The 22,875-nt window shown below is 42.0% G+C and overlaps 2 protein-coding genes across 22 annotated transcripts in view; both read left to right on the forward strand.

Annotated features, from left to right (window-relative positions):
• Window positions 1-3,576: 3,576 nt before the first annotated feature.
• On the forward strand, window positions 3,577-16,825 carry usp25 (ubiquitin specific peptidase 25). Of its 10 annotated transcripts, none has more exons than XM_088399122.1 (26): window positions 3,577-3,804; window positions 5,278-5,355; window positions 5,508-5,652; window positions 5,814-5,937; window positions 6,016-6,178; window positions 7,140-7,226; window positions 7,282-7,419; window positions 8,240-8,316; window positions 8,443-8,516; window positions 9,070-9,221; window positions 9,330-9,457; window positions 9,573-9,668; window positions 9,778-9,942; window positions 10,127-10,353; window positions 10,429-10,499; window positions 10,571-10,799; window positions 10,871-11,143; window positions 11,248-11,387; window positions 11,606-11,752; window positions 12,284-12,397; window positions 12,695-12,873; window positions 13,510-13,588; window positions 13,693-13,772; window positions 13,968-14,091; window positions 15,130-15,322; window positions 15,946-16,825. In XM_088399122.1, the coding sequence occupies exons 1-26, from the start codon at window positions 3,763-3,765 to the stop codon at window positions 16,116-16,118; spliced, it is 3,498 nt and encodes a 1,165-aa protein (XP_088255248.1). In that variant the 5' UTR covers window positions 3,577-3,762; the 3' UTR covers window positions 16,119-16,825. The 10 variants fall into 10 exon arrangements, with proteins under 10 accessions (XP_088255248.1, XP_088255249.1, XP_088255250.1 ...); XM_088399123.1 differs by having other exon boundaries at window positions 10,130-10,353; XM_088399124.1 differs by having other exon boundaries at window positions 10,130-10,353; window positions 12,302-12,397.
• A 763-nt stretch (window positions 16,826-17,588) lies between these two features.
• LOC148386741 (uncharacterized) overlaps window positions 17,589-22,875 on the forward strand; it is a 28,878-nt gene continuing 23,591 nt past the window's right edge. For 4 of the 12 annotated variants that reach the window (XR_015863203.1, XR_015863197.1, XR_015863206.1 and 1 more), the window contains exon 1: window positions 22,483-22,592. The gene's annotated coding sequence lies outside the window, so the exon portion shown is untranslated. Of the gene's footprint in view, window positions 18,172-22,482; window positions 22,593-22,875 lie in introns of those variants that run through there. The other 8 variants (XR_015863199.1, XR_015863204.1, XR_015863202.1 and 5 more) reach the window with 7 other exon arrangements.

Raw genomic sequence — 22,875 nt, forward strand, 5'->3', positions numbered from 1 at the left:
TTGACAATTGACTGTTTGTCTGCGTGCACTCTCGCCTCCATTTCCTGACCTCAGCCCAAAGACCAGCACACAGCATGTGTGTAAGTAGATCCATCCCCCCCCCACCCCACCTCCACTCCCCTCCCCTCCCCTTCCACAAACGTGTTGCAAAACAACACAACACACTTTATTCACATTCATTTGGCACTTGCATAAATGACAAAAGGCATTTTTGGACAGTGCCTCCCTTTGTTCAGTCACGTAAGAAGACGCAGGTGTCCTCGTCTCACTCTGTCAATATGAACTTTGAACCTCTCGTGTTATATAAACTCTTTTTCTAAGGTTTTGTGTATTATATCTGACAGTGTTTGTGCGTACGCCCAAACATAAGACACTTGCTTTATTGATCATATTCTGGAAACGAAAACAAGGTGTACACACACTATTCTACGTACATGACTAAAAAGCTACAATTACAAAAAGAATATATCATATTGTCAACATGTATAAAATAAGAAACATGTTTTTATGTTTTCCATATTTGAAATTGACATTCATTTGATTACTTAATTGATCGTTGCACCTCTGAAATAAATGCATAGGTCCATTGTGATCGAAAAGTAATTATTTATCATTCCATTTTTAATTTCAATTAAATTGTAATGGAGGTTTGACAGCAGGGGGGTTTCTCTCTAACATTATCTGGCAGCATTATGCTGTTTTTTTGGGGGGGGGGGCAAATCTGCAGTTTTAAATGAACCTAGTGGCTTCACATTAGATAACTATCTTCTAAAATAACTTGTTTTTCAGAGCCGTTCTTAGTCTTTGTCACCTGTGGGTATTTGAGAGGTTTCTGTGATTAAGGGTTGGATAAATAAATTTGTCTTGACTTGAAATGGAACCCGAGTTGTGCTATGCCTGGATGAGTGTTTAAACATGAGCTGCACCTAAAAGTCAGACAACAGTGAAAGAGGTTAAACCACACACCTGGGGAAACTCTGACTCTGAAAAAAAGAGGTCAAACTGGTTTATTTTTCCAACCTTTTTTTTTTGCTGGTTCTCCTTATAGGGCTTTTGAAGATGTACCTCTTTGTGAAGTCTGTTCCTTCTCCCCAGGGGTCAGAACCTTTTTTTTTTTTTTTTTTTTTGCCACAACTCCTTGACCTGACCGGGGCGATCCTGTTTCCGGGGACAGGATCAACTGTTGGCTTGCAGCTGTGTGACCTCCCCGCCCTCACTTGCCCCCCCCTCACTTTAAACATTTGTGTATGGGGGGGAAATGAACAGCACAGATGAAATCTTTACTTAAGCAGCCAGTTTTACTTGCAAGTCAAAACAAAAAATTGGAGCAAATGACAGCTCATGCTCATCTTTAAAAATAAAAATGGAAGGTAGTACTTTAAAACAAAGCTAACGCTATAAACTTTCCGGCTAAAGTCACTAATGGCTTTGCCGAGCGTCCGCCATGGCCGCATCCAATCATGTAAACTGAGCTAATGCAATATTCATGCGAGAGTCCCTGAGGCTCACTGTGCACAGCCTGTCAGTTTGATAGCTCTTGGCTGACACTGAAAGAACACGGATGATATTTGCCATGTCAGATAAGCGTGTTTTACAAAGTGGCTTGGGAGCGCGAGAACCAATGTCAGTATCCCGACCATCTCATGCCCGCCCGCTCCCACTGTGAAACTTCCTTTCAAGTCCTTTTACAGGCACCCGTTTGACATTCATTTGGCTGTTTATATTTGAGAGGCCAGCAGGAGATATCTCCTCTGTGGTTAACTGAAGAGTCAACATCTTGTTATTTTCACTTTAGTCTGACCGAAAAGAGCGAGATATTTCTTATGCGTGCCGTATCATCTTGTGAAAGCGTCACTTATTTCCTGTAAAGCGGTAAATGATGACTAGGTGGATAATCTGCAAAGGTCATGAACTCCCCAAGTAAACATTTTCCAAAAGTAGAATTAGAAAGTTCAGTCCGGCTTGCCCTGTGGACTTTGTACTGTGGAGACTAAAGGACAATTGGAGTTTATGTAAGGTGTTCATAAAATGTTGTCAAGTGGAGTTACACAACTATTCTGGTTTACGGGATAAATATATCAATTGCTCTTTAAGGGAATAAAAGGGGACTTGTTGCCTCTCATCATAAATTTATGTATGACACTTTTTATTTGATCGGATTAATTTCATGAGTTCATTCTTCTGCAAACAGTTGAACTCTTGCTATTTTCATTTTGCCAATCAAGGGTCAAGTTAGATGATAGCAACAACTATCTTGATTGTGACAATGAATTCATCAGTTTAAATTTGGATTGGCTTCCTGACAGCATTCCAGATTTTCATGACTGATCGCTCAACCCACTGCCTTAAGGTCAAACTGTGATGTATCTGCTCAGGCAAGATGGCTACACAGGGCTGTATAAGTAAAGCACACTGACTTCTTATTTAGATAATATATATGCACAGTCAATAGTTTTGCACCTGCACACACAAAATATTGATTAAGCCGCAATACTAAAAACATACCTTGTGATTTATAATGCAACTTCATTTACCCAGTGAGATCATTTTCATGAATCATTCATTTCTTATTCCACAGATCAGCTGCTGTATACTGTATGAGTGAATTCTACCAAGGTTGCGCTTGAAAGGAAGATGTTGCCATCTGCTGGTTAAACTCTCAGCAACAGTACCTGCACATGCGGAAAATCAATCAATCAATCAATCAATCAATCAATCAATCAATCAATCAATCTATCTATCTATCTATCTATCTATCTATCTATCTATCTATCTATCTATCTATCTATCTATCTATCTATCTATCTATCTATCTATCTATCTATCTATCTATCTATCTATCTATCTATCTATCTATCTATCTATCTATCTATCTATCTATCTATCTATCTATCTATCTATCTATCTATCTATCTATCTATCTATCTATCTATCTAGTCTCTTTCATCAACATATTTTAGTTCTGAGCATTTTGAGAATATGCCCTGATCATTTCCATATTCCGAGTCATCCCATCAATATGTATTTGTGCTAGTTGGATGACACAGTTCATGTTAATGCATGCTGACTGCTTGAGTTGAACAACAATGCTGATTCTGAGGGTGACCCAGTTGTGCGGCCATTCGCTTCTTACGTAAAAAGAATAAATCAAATTAAAGTTGAATGACTTAATGTTGGATGAGCTCTTATGCATTATTGATGAAGTATAGCTAAATAACAGATTTCAGGGTACATTCACAACATATTCAGATGAATTAAGGGTTTGTGGAAATTCAGTTATTGGCATTGCAGTTTGTTACACAAAATAAAAATTTGTACAGTAAAAAAAAGTGGTTCTTGTTTCTAGTCATACTAGAATACTAGACTTCATATGATTTTTTTTAATCACAAGCCATAAAGACAACCTGCATTGGGAAAAAACATTTGCTGTTGAAATTAAACTTTTGTACTATTTTTTAAAATTTTATTTCTAAAAGCGGATGATTTTCTATTTCAAAAAACAGATATTTCTATGAACGCGCATTACGTTATTATGGCTCGTGACGTAGTCTCGTTAACACAGACATGAGTAATCGATACCAGATCACTGGGAGGGAGGCGGCAATGTTTTCATGCCTTCTGACAATCTGGCCAGCTCACTCTGCTATGGCACCCGTAATGTCGCAGACTAACGATTCCCATCCCGTTTAAATCACTTGAGCAAAACTAGTGCGTTTTGCTTCTCCTGCTTTTATTTGGTCAGCATTTCTCCCTGAATCGGCCATGACTGTAGAGCAGAATGTCCTCCAGCAGCATTCTCAAAAGGTAAGCTTCAAGCTAACTGTGGCTAGCTAACTTTTTCGTAAGTGCAATGCGGTGTTGTTTTGGGTTTCATTCTTATGAATAGGTTATGCGTTTATGGGTGGATTGCATCACCTTCAAGTGCAATTATATATGAGAAACGCGATTTGCATTTCCATCGAATGCGATTTGTTTACAGCAGGCCTTGCTTATGTTATCGTAGTAACACACTAGCCAATGTTTTGCTAATTGTTAGCGGTCCAGCCCATGTTTTGCAGATAGTGAAAATTGCGTTACTGTTATAAGCGATCTGCTCGCTGACCTTTGTCAACAAGCTTTTGCACGGCGCACCCGTTTAGTAATGTTATCCAACCGTGGCGTCATGAGAAATAAACAACGCCAAGTGTTAGTGTTATGTAAATTCACTGTCATTGCCTTATGAACTAAAATTGAAGAGCGAGCAACATTTTGCGTGTTAAAAAAGTTACAACAACGCCGTGGCGTCTTTTGTTTGATAATAATGTTCTCTGTTTTGGGCGCGCTACTGTGGTCGAGGTTACTCATGTCCAAAGTATTTGATAGCTTTGTTTACATAGCATTGCTAGCACGAGTCCTCACACATAGCGGAGATTTAACAAATTGTATTTGTCATTTGACTTGAATGAGGACGCTCAGGTGTTTTCCAATACAGTAAAAAATTTCAGGTAGAAGCTGCAAATTACATTACATAACTCCAAGTGGGCAGAGCACATTTTGTTTTGAAGCCACTCCCTTTTCCAGCGAGCAGAAGCATTGGAACACACCTTATAAAATTAAGTAGCATTTAATATTTGCTGGCATAAAAATTGATTGCAAGGACTGGATCAAGCTTGCAACCCGTTGGCTTCACCACAAACAGACCCTTAAATTGCTATCTGCTGTACGTGTTGAGCTTCACTTCAATTTGTGCTGGGAAGTTATTACTAAAAAGATCCACAACGTCAAATGGTGAATGCAAAGAGGACCTTTATGAACTAACTGGCACCCTCGAGTGCTGCCTGGTGCACCTGTGAAAGTCTCAGGCGGTTCTCTTCCTCTTACTGGCCTGCTTTGTATACAAAGTGCACTCATTCATTTAAGTGCATTTATTGAAGACATGAGTTGCAGAAGGAGTGTGTGCTGAGACCATTTAATTCTGCTAAGATTGACATAAATAAGCGGATAAACATGGCGGATAAAAAGTCATCCCTATTAAAATATTTTTTTTGCAACCCATCCATCTAGGAAAGACATTTTAATAGTGTCCATCTAGCCAATATACTTCCTTGGCACCAATGTACTGTACTATTGTCCAATTAGACATGGCTTTGGCGCCTCCTTCTGGCATATTTTGTAATTTTAGAAAGTCATTTTCAATTTTTTACTCTAATTATAGTCCATTATTTAGAAAGCCCATAGCAAATGACATGTTATGTATCTGTACCCTTTTAACGACTGTTGCTCTTTTCCCCTCAACAGCATCAGCAGACACTACTAAACCAATTACGAGAAGTCACAGGCACCACAGATGTTCAACTCCTTCAACAGGCCTTGCAGGTAATTCATAGCACAAATGAATTGCAACTCCTCACTTAGATGAGGAGTAACATCATTTCTGCAATTTCATTAATGAAATGGAATTACGATATTATTGCAATGAATCACTCATGCTGAGTGTTTACAGACCTTAACTTGTTTGGCCAATGCAGGTGAGCAATGGAGACCTGGCTGAGGCTGTGGCCTACCTGACAGAGAAGAATGCCAAGGTTCCACAGCAAGACGAGACCACCTACTATCAGACTTCTCAGGTGTCCAATGACCGATATATAAGCGTGGGCAGCCAAGCAGACTCAAGTAAGCATCTTCGCCTTGCCGAAAAGTATTAAATACATGTTTTGACATTAAAAAGAAGACAAAAAATGAGAATCAATAAAATCACCTCTGTCCTAAATCCAGTAGTTGGAACTGTTGATGCACAGTAATTTTTCACTCATTATGCTTTTGCTGTGGTTCAGATGTCATTGACCTGACCGGAGATGATAAAGATGACCTTCAGAGAGCAATTGCCCTTAGCTTGGCAGAGTCCAACCGGGCATTCCGGGAGACCGGCATAACCGATGAGGAGCAGGCCATCAGCAGGTAACAGGATTATCCTGGAAAACAAATTTGTATGACCAAAGGGCTTGATCATGTTTTCACCACGCCTATGTTCCTTAGAGTTCTGGAGGCAAGCATAGCAGAGAACAAGGCAAGTCTGAAGCGCACCCATACCGAAGTATGGAGCGATTCGCCCAACCCACACGACAGGAAGAGGATAGACAACTGCCCCGTAGGCTTGAAAAATGTTGGCAATACCTGCTGGTTCAGTGCCGTCATTCAGGTGGGCGCACCCAAACACACACAAGCACGTGCATGCAGACGGATCAAACACTCACTTGTTTTTGCCATTTTCCAGGAAAAGAAAAACATTTGCTGTAAAATCCTGTGAATAAAAGTCTGTTTTGTTTTGGGATCCAGAATCAAGCTAAGGGGTAAATTAAAAGAGAATGAAAAGCAAAGTGAAGAAGAAGAAAAAAAATACTGTAAACAAAATTTGTTTCATGCAACCTCCCAACTAACTTTTGAATAATGAAAAAAATATTTAAAAATATATATAATTTGTTCAGAGCTGAAATATGCCAGCCGAACAAACACCAGACACTATCACATGTTGCTGAGCTCTTCTGTAATGTGACTCTCTACCCTTTTAGAAATGCAGTCAACAACATTCTTCTTTCATAACATGATCTGAAATTAAAGAAAAACCTGCCACATGATGACTCGAAGCAATAATATTTCATGTCTTATTTTGTTATGTACTTACATAACAGATTACTCATTCCTCTGCAGTTTTATTTTCACTTTTGTCCACGCGCCTCACACATCTCTAACACGAGAGCGATATTCTGTGAAAATGTATTACTGCCTAGATTGGTAGCAGGAGAGGAAGATGCATTCCCACTCACATTCACACCTACAGAGAAATTTCTCTTTATGCATGCAAACTGAAGAGTAAAGATTTTAGCCAAGAACCCTAAAAAGCCCATACCGCGGTCCCCCGCCCCCCCCTGCTGTTTTTAGCACCGCTCGCCACACTTCAAAACAGCACCGTCAGCAATCTGAGTGTTGCATTCACTGGAGGATTTTTTTCAAATCTTGCGAACCGAGATACCCTCTACATCTCTTTGAATGCAATTCAGGCAGGCTGGACTACTGTCTGGGCCAATAATTCAATAGCAATGCTCTAATGGATTGTTTGAAGTTTGCGACTAAGATATTTTCATTCAATTTCCCTCCCACAGTCTCTGTTTAACCTTCTGGAGTTCCAGCGACTGGTGCTTAACTACTCACCACCAGCCAGAGTTCATGAACTGCCCCGAAACCAGAAGGTAAGAGTTTTTTACCGCTTTAGTTCCTGCTCTAAATTCTTCATTCTTTGACTAGGAACACAGAAACCTTCCCTTCATGCAAGAGCTGAGGACACTCTTCTCCCTCATGGTTGGGTCCAAGAGGAAATATGTGGATCCGTCACGGGCAGTGGAAATCCTCAAAGATGCCTTTAAGTCCAGTGAGTCACAACAGGTATGCCAGAACTTGCTTAAGTCAACACGAACCGGCCACAATAACTAATCAATCGATCAAGATGAGGTTTAAACACACGCATATGAGTGCCCTGGTTAATAAACTGAACTTATTACAAATATGATTGAAAATTGCCAACTCGTTCAAATGAGTCATTTTGCAGCTTCTGTAGAATGCTGATGTTTAATATTTTCAATATTTAATATTATATGAATTATACTTTTAATTATTATAATAATATTATATTAATAATATGAATCTTTTTAAGTTGTGCCTTCTCTTAGCTGCACATTTTCTTTTTTTTTTTTTTGCTAACTCAGCTCCAGTGACTCTGGAACACTTAACCTTTCTTATCTGTAGCAATTAATCCTCCAAACCACATCATCCCTTGCTGAACTATGCAAAAACACATCCGACAATGTCCGAGTTGAGAACTCTTTGATTCTTCTCCTTCTATAAGCCTGTGTCTTTGTAGCGGTTAACTGGGGTCAAGCACTTTGCCTCCCCACTCATCAGTCTTGTCACTTGCTTTCAGATTAGTCAGGTTAGCTATGCATTGACCCAAATCAGCAGGCAGTCCTGAGGTGCACGGTGACCGCGGGCTGGCGGGCGGGCGGGCGGCCGGGGTGTTAACGTTTCTTTGAAATTCAGCAATTTGTGAACTCCTCTGTGAAGATGAGTCATCTCAAATGTAGAGCTCAGGGCCCTATCAGCACGAGTTGAATTTCTTGACCTACTTTGCCTCTTATCATCTCCGCTGAAATTGGCAAAAAGTAGTCATGTACGTGTGCACTGCATGTTACTTCCTTTTGCTTTACAGCAGGATGTGAGCGAGTTCACACACAAGCTTCTGGACTGGCTGGAGGACGCCTTTCAAATGAAGGCTGAAGAAGACGGGTAACTACATCACTTTACAATGACTTTGAAAGGGCTCATAAAGCAACACGCTAATTAGAATGAAGGCAAGTCTGCACGCACCTTTGGCCCGCCCGGTCAGCGTTATCTCTGTTTCCTCGCTTGCAGAGACGAGGATAAGCCAAAGAACCCGATGGTGGAGCTTTTCTACGGGCGATTCCTTGCCGTGGGTGTCCTGGAAGGTGAGATGAGGTGTCAAATTAAAAATCAATAAAAGGCAAAAAAAAAACTAAAGTTGTCAGAGAAAGACTCGGAGTGGTTTGATTGCAGTCACCATAAAAGCTGTCCGTCTTTGCCCCCCCTTCCTTCCCCCCTGGTAATGAAAGGTGACCTTGTCTTAATGAGATACTCTGAATGTAGAGTAGGAGTGCTGATGCATTGATCGTGGAAGACCTTGACAGCTGATTGACATTGTGGTTATTATGCATGACAATAGTGGCCCACAGCCATCAAAACATGGGCCACTGGGCTTTGCTGCTCATAAACTCAACTTAATGCTGCCACATCTGCATGTCTGCTAGCAACTCCTGCTTGTTATCTTTGAGTTGTTGTTTTTTGGCTCAATGATGGAGTGTAAACAAACAGCTGTGTAATGAATTAGCGTCTTGCTGAACACGAGAAAATCAGCCGAGGAGAGCCTGAGCTTGACGTAACATCTGTTTCAATCTCGCGGCACAGACTGCGCTTGGATTCGCTGCCAATTACTAAGTGCTTGTCTGATTGTTATGTCTCCAGGTAAAAAATTTGAGAACACCGAGATGTTTGGCCAGTACCCGCTGCAGGTGAACGGCTTCAAGGATCTCCACGAGTGTCTTGAGGCAGCAATGATCGAAGGGGAGATTGAATCCCTGCACTCTGCAGAGAATTCTGCCAGGTCTGGACAAGAGGTGAGTGTCACAAAGCAATGTAGCATTTGATTGCCCAAAATCCAAATTGAGCATCGAGACATGTGGTGTGAACTTAGAAACATTTCCCCAAACTTTGTTTCCTTTCAGCACTGGTTCACAGAACTCCCTCCCGTGTTGACCTTTGAGCTTTCAAGATTTGAGTTTAATCAAGCGCTTGGACGGCCTGAAAAGATCCACAACAAGCTGGAGTTCCCCTCCATGCTCTTCATGGACAGGTGATCAACTTTATTTTGTATTCCTTGCTTTGATGGATTAGTATTCTCCCGGCCGGCATCAATAGACAATTAAACGGAACCTTCTGATCTTATCAGATTTTTTTTCTTTCGTTAGATACATGGACAGAAACCGAGAAGTAACCAGAATCAAGAGAGAGGAAATCAGGCGGTTAAAAGAGCATTTGACTCTGCTCCAGCAGAGATTGGAAAGGTATATTTTTTTTCCATCAGTGCAAATTCAACAGAACATGCTAAAGACATGAATGTCTCACACTGTCATTTTAGTTTGTGTTTATATCAGTCTCTCTGTTTCCACCAAGGTATCTGAGCTATGGGTCCGGCCCCAAGAGGTTTCCTCTGGCCGATGTTCTCCAGTATGCAATGGAGTTTGCCTCCAGTAAGCCTGTATGCACCTCGCCTGTAGAAGATATCGACTCATCAGCCCCTCCTGGTGGCACAACTGGACTACAGCTGCCCCCTCCCAGGTGAATTTAATTTAAAAAAAAATACAAAACATGGGAATGGATGTATTATTCACTCCCAAAATAAATGGAATATTAAAAATACCCATAATGCAGTGTTTTCATATTGAACTCATCTCATAGTATAAACATATTTCACTGTGAATAAACATTCTTAACTAATTTGGTACCCATGTCGTACACTCAGCAGCTCGGCCGAGCAGGACTCTTCGGCTTCGGCGGAGAGCTCAGGCTCTGCCTCGGGCACGGCGGCCCAGCAGCAGAGAGCGCCCGTCCACAAGCCTTTCACCCAGTCCAGACTACCTCCTGATCTCCCCATGCACCCCGCACCACGCCACATAACTGAAGAGGAATTGAGGGTGCTTGAGGGATGCCTGCATCGATGGAGGAGCGAAGTTGAAAACGACACCCGCGGTACTGCCCTTCATTTGCTCTTGATAAATTCTGCATGGAGTACTTACTTTGTTTGTGTGATATTCATTTGGCTAGATTTACAGGAGAGCATAAAGAGAATCCTCAGAACCATTGAGCTGATGTACTCGGACAAATCAATGATGCAGGTGATCATTATTGGCCATTATACTAAAATACATCAGTTGCGATTTGTCCTGAAAATGTCCTTTGTGTCAAGGTTCCTTACCGGCTTCATGCAGTCTTGGTCCACGAAGGCCAGGCAAACGCAGGTCACTACTGGGCCTACATCTACGACCCACACCAGCGTTGCTGGATGAAGTACAACGATATCGCCGTTACAAAATCCTCCTGGGAGGAGCTTGTGCGGGACTCATTCGGAGGCTACCGCAACGCCAGTGCCTACTGTCTCATGTATATCAATGACAAGAAGCCCTTTCTCATAGAAGGTACGCAGAAACTTTACTAACTCAAATCATTTGTCATTCTTGAACACTGTCAACCATTTTTGTGAACACAGAAGACTTTGATAAAGAAACTGGCCAGATACTAAGTGGCATGGACAAACTTCCGCCGGACCTGAAGCAGTATGTCAAGGGGGACAATGAGCTCTTTGACAAGGAGATTGTGGAGTGGAATGCACTGCAGGCTCGGAAGGCCCAACAGGAAAAGTTGGCTCTCGCCGCGGCGGCTGCGGCAGCGGCAGCAGCGGCCTCGACAGCATCCAGCACCTCCATTTCCTCCTCCTCACCTCAGCCCATGAGTATTGATTGCAGCCCTCCAGACAATGCAGGTCAGAGTTCAACTACCAGGCATTCACAATATATACAAAATGTGATTTTTTTCTTTTAATGGAATTTTTCAAAATAATCGCAGGTTCTCAATTCTCTTCTACAGCACTCCAGCAGGATCCCGAGTACATGGAGCAGCCATCGCCCACCAGTGACTCCAAACATCTCCAAGAGGACACGGAGAGGGCCATTTCCAGGGCGAGTGCTGAACTGGAGGAGAGAAGCCCCGAAGCACTGTTAAATGCCGTATGTAAAACACAAAAAGTCTGAACACGCCACACTTGACTTGAATCAGAGAGAGAGTTTTAAAAACATGCACAACCTGATGATTTAAACTGCGTGTTATTCTCAGGATATGATGTATACTTTAGAATATAGAATATTCTTTTGCCTGTACATCCCATCAGTCACTATCCGTCTTTTCTGTCCAATTGCATTCTTTTCACCCTTCCATTTCCCCTCAGCCTGAAGTCCACTTGAGCACCCCCCCAATCCCAAGTCCTGATTTTGTCATGGAGGACGATTCCCCTGTCCACCACACCGTAGAGGTGGCCATTCCCGATGTGGGGACCTTTGTCATTGAGTCAAAAGAAGGGGGGTATGATGATGAGGTAGACCGAGATCCAGTTGTGATGGATTTGATTCTCATGAACGCCTTTAGACTGACTGCAATAATATGACGCTCTTCTTGCATGGCCGTTCTAAATAGTCTGCATTCGGGTGGAATTGTATTTTGAAAAAAAAAGGCAAGCTGTGTGAAGCCCCTTTCATCATTGCGTTCATCTTGATTGATGATAGTGGGAAGTGAAGTTTACATTGAGCACTACTCAAGCATAAATATTTGATCACATATTTCAAATTCTGCTCAGGATCTGTCATTTCTTGGCTCAGTCTTGTCCTTTGTATAGCGTTGGACTTTATGGCTTGAATTGTGAGCAACAGTCACCCTGTCAAACCCAGCTGTCAATGAGGAATACTCTATGCTTGGAACTACAAACGCGATGGCTCTATTCCTCACTATAATAAACGCATGGACTGCAGAGTGATGCATGTCTGGCATTTAGCATTTCAAAGTGTCTAACTGCGAGATTGCCCGCACTTGTTCCATCACGAGAGAAAGCCTATTATTTTGTTTAATGCAGTTCCTGCTTCCCGGGCAGGCAATGATGACCCCAAACATGCAGGGTGTAATTATGGCTATTGGCAAATCCAGCAGAGTATATGAAAAGAATGGGCCTGAGGCAGCCTTTTTTAAGGTACCGTCACTCCCTCACCTTTTGCATTCCCCCTCCACCCACTTCCACCTTTTCATGCAAATCAACGTGTTTGTGTTTTTCTCTCTCATGATTGTTATTGCCGGTCGGTGTTGGGTAGAATGTTTGCATCTCCGGAACCAGGAAACCCCTAAAATGCCAAGCTTGTTGAACCATTATCATTTCATCATGGAAAAACAAACAAAGTCTATTTATAATCGTTTGATTATTTTGTGTTAACAACAGACACATCCATCTTCTGCATTTTTAATGATCATGTGACATTGTTTTTGCGGTCAGGCACTCAAGCTAGAATACGCTCGACTTGTGAGGTTCGCCCAAGAAGACACTCCCCCAGAGAAGGACTACAGACTTCATCACGTCATTGTCTACTTCCTCCAGAACCAGGCACCCAAGAAGATCCTTGAGAGGACTTTGCTCACTCAGTTTGCTGACCGGAACTTGGCATTTGATGAGAGGTACACCATGCGAGACACCCTCAAGACATTTTGAAAATATAGATATATTTTTTAAATCTTTCAAATATGTTGAACCATCTATTTGTGCTATTTCTAAGCATATTTTTTGAAATTATTCAACCCAACTTGTTTCCATGCTTTCCTAAAATGGCCAGCAGAGGGTAGCAGAGACTTGACCTATCTGAGTCAGCCTGTTTGTATCATGTCAAAGACCGTGCTTAACAATTTTCCTTCAACCTTAAGTTGATGCGTAAATCTAAAAAGACACGGCGATATGACTTTCCACATTACTGACAAATATCAGAATTCCCTTACGCCCTCCCGATCATACCTCTGTGTGTTATTTCTGCCGATGACACATTCTTAAATCTTTCTCCCGATGCTTGTTGGCCTCTATCCAAATTCCTGAGTGAAAAATTGATTTCTCACTTCTCTATTTTGAGCAAGATAATTAGATTTATGTGTGCATGTGGCCTCGATAGGAGCCTCCAGAGGAGTGTTTCACTTTTCCTCTCAGCACTAAAGAGTGATTCATTAGGCCAAGTTATGGCCCAGGGGCAGGCTAGACTGTTTCATCTCCTGACAATGACTCACCATCAGACCTGATGCCAGTTCGTCTTCCTTCCTTCCCTGCAGATGCAAAAGTATAATGAATGTGGCACGTGCAAAACTGGACTTAATTAAGCCCGAGGAGGTCAACATGGATGAGTATGAGGTCAGTTGGGATTTCTTTCCCCTTATCTATCATGCATTCCTTTTAGATGACTTATCTCAATGCGCTGCCCTTCTGTAATTAATATATTTTTTTTTACAACACAGATATGGCATCAAGACTACAGGAACTTCCGAGAAACAACCATTTTTATGATCACTGGCTTGGAGCTCTTCCACAAGACAAAGTATGGATTGTCATCTTGCAATGTTGTAGCACATTATTTGGATTGTTCATTTTGTTTCTTACGCCAACATTTATTCGAATGCCACCTGCAGAGGGCAGCACAGTAGATAAGCATTCACTGTTCATTTCCAAGATGGCCTTTCTTTTTGTTCTCATAGCAAACCTACACACAATTTGATTGTTGCTTCCTTTGCAGTTATGTGGAGGCGCTGATATATCTGATCTACTCGTACCAGTACAACAAAGAGCTTTTGTCCAAAGGGCTGTACAGAGGACACGATGAGGAGTTCCTTGGTCATTACCGTCGCGATTGTTTGCTGGTGAGTCCAAATATTCCATTAAAATGGAAAGAATTAAACAGTATTCCATTTTTAGGGTTTTCAAGGTGACAATGAAAATCCCCTCTACCTACCCCCCCCTCCCCCTTTTTTTTTTTTTTTTAATTTCATCCCCACTGAGCTTTAGAGCGGTGTGCTCGGTTAGAGCCGGTGGTATTTGAGTGCGATCAGCCTGGAGCTGATCTTTAGCAGTGTGCACTCAGTAACCTTACGCCAGCATTGTGCTTGTAATGTAATCATTGGAGTGGGAATAGGAAGCAGGAGGGCCAGCGAGTGTAAACACATTAGCATGTCCTCAGCTAACCTCACATTTTGGCTCGGTGCATTCACATCGGTCATTTGAAATCTGCGTTCAGAACCCCTGCTTCAGCTGTTTACCTCCTGCTCTTGTTTTAATTGAAAACATTGCCAACATTGACATAGTTAATTCACTTGGTTGTTTTGTGTAGCCAACCTTGAATCCCGGGACGCCAAGCTGATTTAAGGGGAAACTTTTTTTTTTTTTTTTTTCCCCCCCCTCTCAGAGTAGGAGGTCACTGAGTTTGTTAGAGCAAGATGTTTTTTGTCCAAGCACAGTATGAGAAGTTTGTATCCCCCTTAGGTCCCACCTAAAAAATTCATGATGAATGGTGGGCGTACTTTCTTTGCACAGAGAGAAGACCAGTTGTGTTGCACAGCTATGAAACACATTTTGAATTATCCCAGTGAAAAAGTGAGGTTGTTAAAAACACTGGAAAGTGCCAATTCCTAAATGCTGGTTTCTTTGTAAAGCACATTTCACAAAAGCATTGCACAGACAAAATATGACCACATTGCAAACATTTGAATAAAGTCATCTAAAATAATTAGATTCAACGATTGCATTTTCTTTTTAAACAAAAACAGAATGTATTGAATTTAGTTCAAAGTCAAGTTTACACAGTAATGTCTGGTCATATAAATTGGCAGGCTCAATGGTTTTACTTATAGGTAGGAGCACATTTCTAGTAGAACATCTTCAATGTCTTTCATGCTCCATAGAAATTAAACGAGCAAGCGGCAGCCATGTTTGAGTCCGGGGAAGAACCAGAGGTGACCACTGGTTTGGGAATCATGAATGAGTTGGTGGTGCCCTGCATCCCCTTGCTGCTGCTGCATGACACCGAGAGGGACCTGCTGGCAGTGGAAGACATGAGGAACCGCTGGTGCTCTTACCTGGGTCAAGAAATGGACTGTGAGTTTTTTTGACACAAAAAATCTATTAATTAGACTAGTGCTGGGAATATTAACTGGCGTGCAACCACTGCCCTTTATTACTGTTGGCAAAAAGACATTGTTCTTGTGTCAGTGGTTATTCAAACATATTGCAACACAAAAATTGGACAAAGTTGTATTTTTCCAATAAAAAAAAACAAAAATCCCCAAATGATCAGTGAAATTACGAAACAGCGTAATTTGCCAAAAATCACATTTGCCAGGCCAAAAAGAGGAACTTTTGCCAAGTCATGTCAGCTCTGCAAGATGTTTACAGAGACAAAAATGAAAGGCCACTGTGTACGATAGACCTGATAGTATTCCAGAGTCTTTTAAGCAGTCCTATTAATCAGCAGTTGGATTGCACTTAAAAGAGTGCCTTTAAACATTTGTGTTCCAAGCTCCTATCAGTTTGGTCCAGCAAAAGCTTGTTCTGGCTAACGTTCAGGAAAGGCTGACTTTTATCACCCAGGCCCACGCTCTCCAGACTTGTGCTGTCGCTTATGATATCAAAGTCTAAATATTTGCTCATTTGATGTCTGAGCTCTGAATGAGGATGCATTTGTCTTATCTTTCTCTGTCTGGCCATTTTTATGTCAATAGCCAACCTCCAAGAGAAGCTGACTGACTTCCTCCCCAAGTTACTGGACTGTTCGACGGAGATCAAAAGCTTCCACGACCCCCCCAAGGTGCCCGCCCACTCCACCTTGGAGCTGTGTGAAAGATTCGGCCGCATCATGACCACACTCTGCAAGGTGGCCAACCACGGGAGATGAGCTCTGCAGATGGAACCTCTCTCTCTCTCTCTCTCTCGCTCTCTCTCCCTCCCCTTAGGCTCAAAAATCCCATGGACCTCTCTTAACCCATGCCTTCCTTTAGAAATCCAGGGCTCACTTGCTTTCTAGCGCTTATTCCTCTGTTACTCTTTTGCTGCCATTACAGATATTTCATTTATTCTACGCAAAAAAAAAAAACAAAAAAAAAACAGAGGAGGTTTAGTGGGGAGAGGACAAAGTGGACTGTTTTTGGGGGGAAGATGAAAAGCGAAATGTCGGTGGAGCACAAAAAGCTACTATTCTGCAGCTAAAAGCCAAGCACATTCAGTATCAGCTTTGCGAGACAACACAAATTTGGGGGTGCTCCTAGTTTACAAGTGTTGTCAGCGTTCCCCCGACCGACCGACCCACCGAGTTACAAAGCTCTTTTTTCAAAGCATCCGCCGTCTCTGCGTGCGTGAAAAGGTTTGTCTGCCTGCTCTGCCTCCAGCTTGGTACAGTATTACTACCATTTGATTCATTTTTCTAAGAATGAAAACGATGAAATTTAAAGAAAAGCTCAGTAACTCAAACGGCTCTTATGTATTTGTGGGCTGCTCCACGATTAGATGGTTTAAGTGCTGTGGTGGCCAGCCATGGACTCTCTCTGTGGCTTGTTAATAAATCCATAGAATAAAGTTTTATTTATGGCCCTTTTAGGCCAAATACATACTTGTCTTGTGATTTTCTTTGAGTACGTGGCCTACATTTATGTATGTTTTTGGGATGTGGGAGGAAAGCAGAGTACCCGACGTAAACCCACGGCGCCGGAATTGAACCCACAACCTCTGAAGTGTGAGGCGGACGTCGTCATAGCAGGCGCACTTGGGTGAGAAAAGCTTGTTGAACAGCCACACCAAAGTTTTCAAGCTTCTTACACTTTTTCCTAATAGAGCCACTTTTGTAAAAAAAAAATCACTTTCAAAGTGATGCTTTATTTATTTATCAGCAATATCATTTGTGAACTAATTTCACTCATTCCCCCAACCGCAACAGCTCACCACGATGACTCGCTCAGGATGAAAGCAGCTATTGTTGCGCGGCTAAAAACACCGAGCGTTGTCTCCATTGTGGCTCTGCTTCCCGCCCGGCGTCAAAGCACGATAGTGTATCTCTGTCAAGTGCTTGTGTAGTGCAGCTATGCTTATGTGATCGCCTGCAGAAATTGAAGTACACACAGACACAACTCCCCTCCCACACACACATGCTGTCTGTCTGACCCCGGAGGTCAAGGTGCATTGACTTTGAGGGTCGTCTAACTGGGCCTCTCGAAACTCTTGCCTCGCATTCCAGCTCCGCGAGGAGGGAGGGGAGAGGAGGGGGAGGTTGTTGCATGCCGGGCTTATTACCAAAGCGAGAGAGATAGGAAAAAAAAAAAGGAGGGATTTTGGGTGGGATAAAGCCAGAGGGAGTGGTGGGGGGTTGAAAGAAGCTGGAAGGTATTATCCACCGTTTCCTTGCCTTTATAGAAGTTGGGGCGGCCGGCGCGGCGTGTTCCCTCCCACGAAAAACTTGAACCTGCCGTTCCGCTTGGGCCTTCTAACTGGCTCACGTGGTTTCCTTCCCCGCTGCTTGTTGCTTCCCTGCTCTCTCTCTCTCTCTCTCTCTCTCTCTCACTCTCATACTCCCTCTCTCTTGTTTGTCTCGCTCAGTTTCCCTGGGCTGTGTGTAAGAGGATCACTTTGTTTCCGTTGCCTTTTTTTTTTTTTTTTCTTTTCCCTTTTCTTTCCACGGTGCCACAGTCCCTCATGGTGGAGAGGATTGCATTTGAGCAGATAGTGATGGGGGTGCACAGCTGCGAGAGTCCCCTCCATCTCTCACTGCAGCAGAACTAATATCTACACCCCCCGCCCCCATCTGGTTGTACCTCTCTCGCTCTCTTTCGCTCTCACTCTCTTCTTTCTGCCTCTCTAAGGGGGTGGGGGTGCCGTATGGAAAGAAAAATGGACGGTGTATCGGACAAAAGGGAAATGTTACGTTCTCTCTTTGGGATATTGGCATCTATCTCTGTGTGGTAAGTGTTTCTTTTTTCCTTCGTTCTTTTATAGCACTTTTCAAAGTTTGTTCATCACTTTCAAAAATGTTGATGTAATGTCTGATTTTTGGGGAAATGCATTTTGACCATATGGTCTCATGTGGATTGCTTCTAAATTGAAGGGAAGCTTTTATTTTGTTTTGAAGGGTTTTGGGGTCAAGGTAGAATGAGAGAAGAGATGGACTTGAGGCTGACTGGGGGGAAGGGAATGGGGGGGGGCTGAAACTTTTACTTTTAACTTGACATGATGAAAAAAAAAATCAATTGACTTGTGGTTATTCATATGGAAGAAATCAGTCAGCTAACCAACGCAAACTAATGTTGTGAACTTTTTGGTTGGATTTTGTGTGTTCCACAAGTCTTGGGTCATCAAAGCAGTGAGTTGATTGAGTGCATTTGTTTTGGTAGCTCTTGATTTATCTTTGGATTTATTAGAAAGCTATCGTGAAACAAGCACCTTCTTTCTCAATTTAAAAATTTTTCGTAGTCAATCAGATTATTCCTTAATATAGAAGTAATATTAGGTGTTATTTTGACGGCTTTGAACCTGATACCTAAATGGAACTATACTTTCCAAAGGGGCCAAGAGGGAAAATGTCACCGTTTTTGAGCTATTCTGATTTGTCAACTGTAGAAAATTCATGGATTTATTTCATCTACTGTTATTATAAGTAGCAAATAAAGATATTAAAACTTTAACCAAAACGTTTTCAACACCTATTAACGTTAACCGCATTATCCCCATTTTTTAACGCCAACTCCCATTTTGTTACCAATTGCTAACACACACCATACAGAATTCCTCGTTTGACTCGCAGGGCAAATCGTCATGGCGCCATTTTCCCTCAGCATGCCAGGGGAAAAAATGAGTACCATTGTTGGCATTCTCACAGTCGTTTTTATTTTTAACAATAGCTGCTTGACGGGCTGTAAAAGTTGCAAAATGTATAGATGGTGCTAAAAATACCCATATTTAGTACAAATGTTTTTGCTCTCACCGCCCTAAAAATACTTTCAACATAACAGCACCACACATTTTATTTGGACAAACTGGGAACAGGCCAGATGCGGCCCGACTGCCTTACCTTACCTAAATCTGATATGGACAATATTTTGGTGTCCTTCCAAACTACCATTTTTGAGATAATCCAACATCATTTTGTCTTGGCACTTGTGAGCAACATATTGTTGGCATTTTTAAGACTTGTGGGAACTAGGGAAGGCTTTTTATTTTTGCCCACAACCTCTGCTGATTTAAAAATATACACAAATTAAGTGCAGTGGAATGTAGCTCTCTATTTTCAGCAAGTGGGTCACAATCTAATGACGCTTGTGAGCTGATAATGAGGTCTCACCATACTGTCAAAATGTTGCACGATTAGCTTGAGCACCTGGGATTGAGTTTATTTTGATCAAGGCCTTTGATAATATGGCAAACTTATTATTAAGATGGTGTCCGTGCAAGGTGAAAACTTGTTAGTATTGTTGTATGGCTGGTTGTTGTCAGATAACCTGCTTGACCTCTGCAGCCAATTATAGCTTGTGTGGTTATAAATTAGCCCAGTTGTTGTTTGCAAGCAGTGAAAGGAAAAGCTCACTTAGGAGCTGTGATTTATTAGTTGTGATCCTGCTGCTGCTGCTGCTGCTGCTGAATGACTGAGCCGACATTCAGGATGAAAGCAGCAGTGAACAAGTGAGAAATACTAACACATTTCCACGCATCTTTTAATTGCAACATCAGCCAATATTCAGACAAATTTGAGCCACTGTAGAGGACTTGATACAATTGGCTGGGGACCAGTCTTTGGTTATTAATTTTCCAATAGTTCATTTTTATTTTGTTATGTAAAATTCAGTTTCAGATTTGTTAGTTTGGAAGTTTGCTTTTATCATTGTTATCATGATTTTAAACCAAACTCTGATCGGATTGAAGACATTTTGCTCATGTAAATAAAATGTCTAGGAATGCACTTGATGAGAGGAAGAATAGTTTTGCAAATTGTGGCTGCACAAGAAATTTGAGCAATCTTCAGAAAATATTTACTGACTGGATTTGATGATTCTTAAATGACGTGCTTTTGTTTCGAAGCAGTTTCCTATGCTGGGTCAACAGATCAAAAGCAATTTGTTGAAGCTGACAAAAGCTCGTTGGTTAGTAAAAGGGGCGTGGCCTGTTTAGCATCAGTAAATTAGGGTTGATGTGAGACGTATGTATTTCGTCTGTGTGGGCAGCAGCAGCAGCAGCAGCGGGTTGCAACCCGGGTTGAGGAGGGCTTGACGTGTAATGCGGACACAATGGGCAACGGCAAACATTTGCACTGGGACAAAGGCCGTTCCTCTCGGGTCAGTGAGGGGCTAACTCTTCCCATTGTCTGAGGGAAGTGATCTTAACCCTTTACGGGCTTCTCATTCAAATACTTACAAATTTCAACTCCAGATATTTGGTGATTTTTTTTTTTCTTCAAAACATTATTCACTTGATTGTAAATGTAATGAGCTGCTATTGTAGTTGCAATTTGCTTCTCGATATTACAATTATTATTCATTGTCAGTCATTGGTGGGGACACGGCACGTTTGTCCTGGCTTATAGTGAGTTACATTTTTTTTTTTTTTCAGGTGATAAAGCCATATGATGTCAACACCATTTTCTAATCATCTCATTTTCAAATCAGCAATATCAGCACATAAATAAATAAATGTTAGCATCGTGTTGTAGATCATGCTGTGATAAAGGTCAGCTGTATTCTGTTAGCCAAACAGCCATCAACTTTGGGCTCTAATTTATTACCCTGTCGACAAGGCACCAATTACTTCGTAATTGCTGCGTCTTAATGATACTCGACTTAATTCTAGGCATTAGCCATTTATAATTGCAAACATACACTTTGTTTGTGTCAGTGTTACGCCACATTGGCCTATTTTTGGCCTGAAACAAAAATCACCCAAGATGTCCATGCGATGGAGAGAGACAAAGAAATCTCTTCTTACATAGAATGAGCGTCAATATATTCCCATGCAGTTGTTGGACGTGGTGCGTTACTTCTTGCGAGAAACCCAATGCGTGTTTGTGTGACTGAAGGGCCATTATGGGACAGGCTTTTAAAGGCAGACCTGGGAAGTGGAAATCTAATACTGCCTGACTGCTGCTCTTGTGTATATGAAGCCCACAGCTGCGAGAAGAAGAGCGAGCGAAGAAGGGAGGAGGAGGGGGAGTGCGGTGCAGTGCGGTGCGGTGTGCTCAGTAATTAGGTGTCTGGTTTTGTATTGACCAGTCTGGTGCTGAGACCTTAGGGACTGTTAAATTTGCTGTTGAAAGTGAAAGGATTATGCACCCCAAAATAAATTAAACGGGAGCAATGAATATTGAGGGAGGGGTGCACTACTGTTTTTTCTCTCCTCTTCAACCAGAATTTGGCTTTTTTTCCTTTGATACTACAAACTTTTATGTTGCGGGTAGATGACATTATTGTCATCACTAACCTTGTGCAATTGCAAGTGTGAGCTGCATAATGGTCTAATACAATGGTGCAAATTAACAGTTGCATAAATCTTTGTTTAGCTCACAGAACCAATTTGCACAGCTTTGAAATACTGTATAAAAGCTTTTTTAGTCATTGTTTATCTTTTATTAAATACATTTTCAACGGTTTTCAAAATTCTAGTCATGAATATTTGCATTAGGCACTACCACAGTCTTATTATGCAAAAATCAATGAACACATCACTGATGTAAATAATACAGGGGTCACACATCCAGTCGCACTCACTCCGTAATGTGACCTCACCAATGTAGGTGGGCATTTTCCTCCAAGCCCGAGTTCCACAGAACCTATTTGAGCTACCTGTTGTGTTTTCTTTAGCGGGTTCAGGTTTTCCATTACATAATGCATTTGGCTGGTGATTGGCTGGCAAGCGGTCCAGGCTCAGGGTGGACCCTGACTCTTGTCCAAAATCAGCGAGGATAGGCTGCAGCTCACCCGTCCGTCACTCTGCTGGTGTGATGTAGGAGGAGCTGCATGCCTGCACCAGTGGTGGAGCTAGAGGGGGGGCTGCAGGGTAGTACCCCTCCATTACTGAGGGAAATGGTGGAAATACATATCATACTTATTCATTCTGGTTTCTTTAGTGTTCAAAACAGGAGTCACGTTTTTTTCAATCATATTAAATGATTAGTTGTGGCCTCAATAAACAAACAATAAAATCGATTTCAACGAGGGTTTGCTTTTATTGACCTCTCGGTGCATATTTTGATTTGGACACAAGAGGGTGGCATCAACCGGGTTCTGTAATTAGGCCAACCTGGTGCACCTGTGGGCAACTTCCACCAAGTAAACATGGAGCAACTAACTAGGTGCGCTGGTTGAGACTGGCGGTGCATGGGGAAGGCAGACACGCACTGGTGAGTAGTTGTGCAAATCCCTTCTCAGACACCCCCCCACAGATGTACGGTTCATAATTCACTTCTCCTCGGTTCTAAGCAAAGACAAACAGCCCCAAAGCGTGCTGCGGCCTCCGTTATGATGCCCTTTGGATGACGAGCAGTGTCTCTGGCAAGCTTTTGGAATTCTGGCATATTTTCACACATGCATTTCAGAGATTTTGCAAAATATAGCTAGCTTCGAATGTTTTCATTTGTCACATCTGGCTTCCATTTTGAGACATGACCACAGGCATACTGAATC

This window comes from Syngnathus floridae, chromosome 15, assembly GCF_059516105.1.
Source record: "Syngnathus floridae isolate MCC-2025c chromosome 15, RoL_Sflo_1.0, whole genome shotgun sequence".
Classification (NCBI taxonomy): domain Eukaryota; kingdom Metazoa; phylum Chordata; class Actinopteri; order Syngnathiformes; family Syngnathidae; genus Syngnathus; species Syngnathus floridae.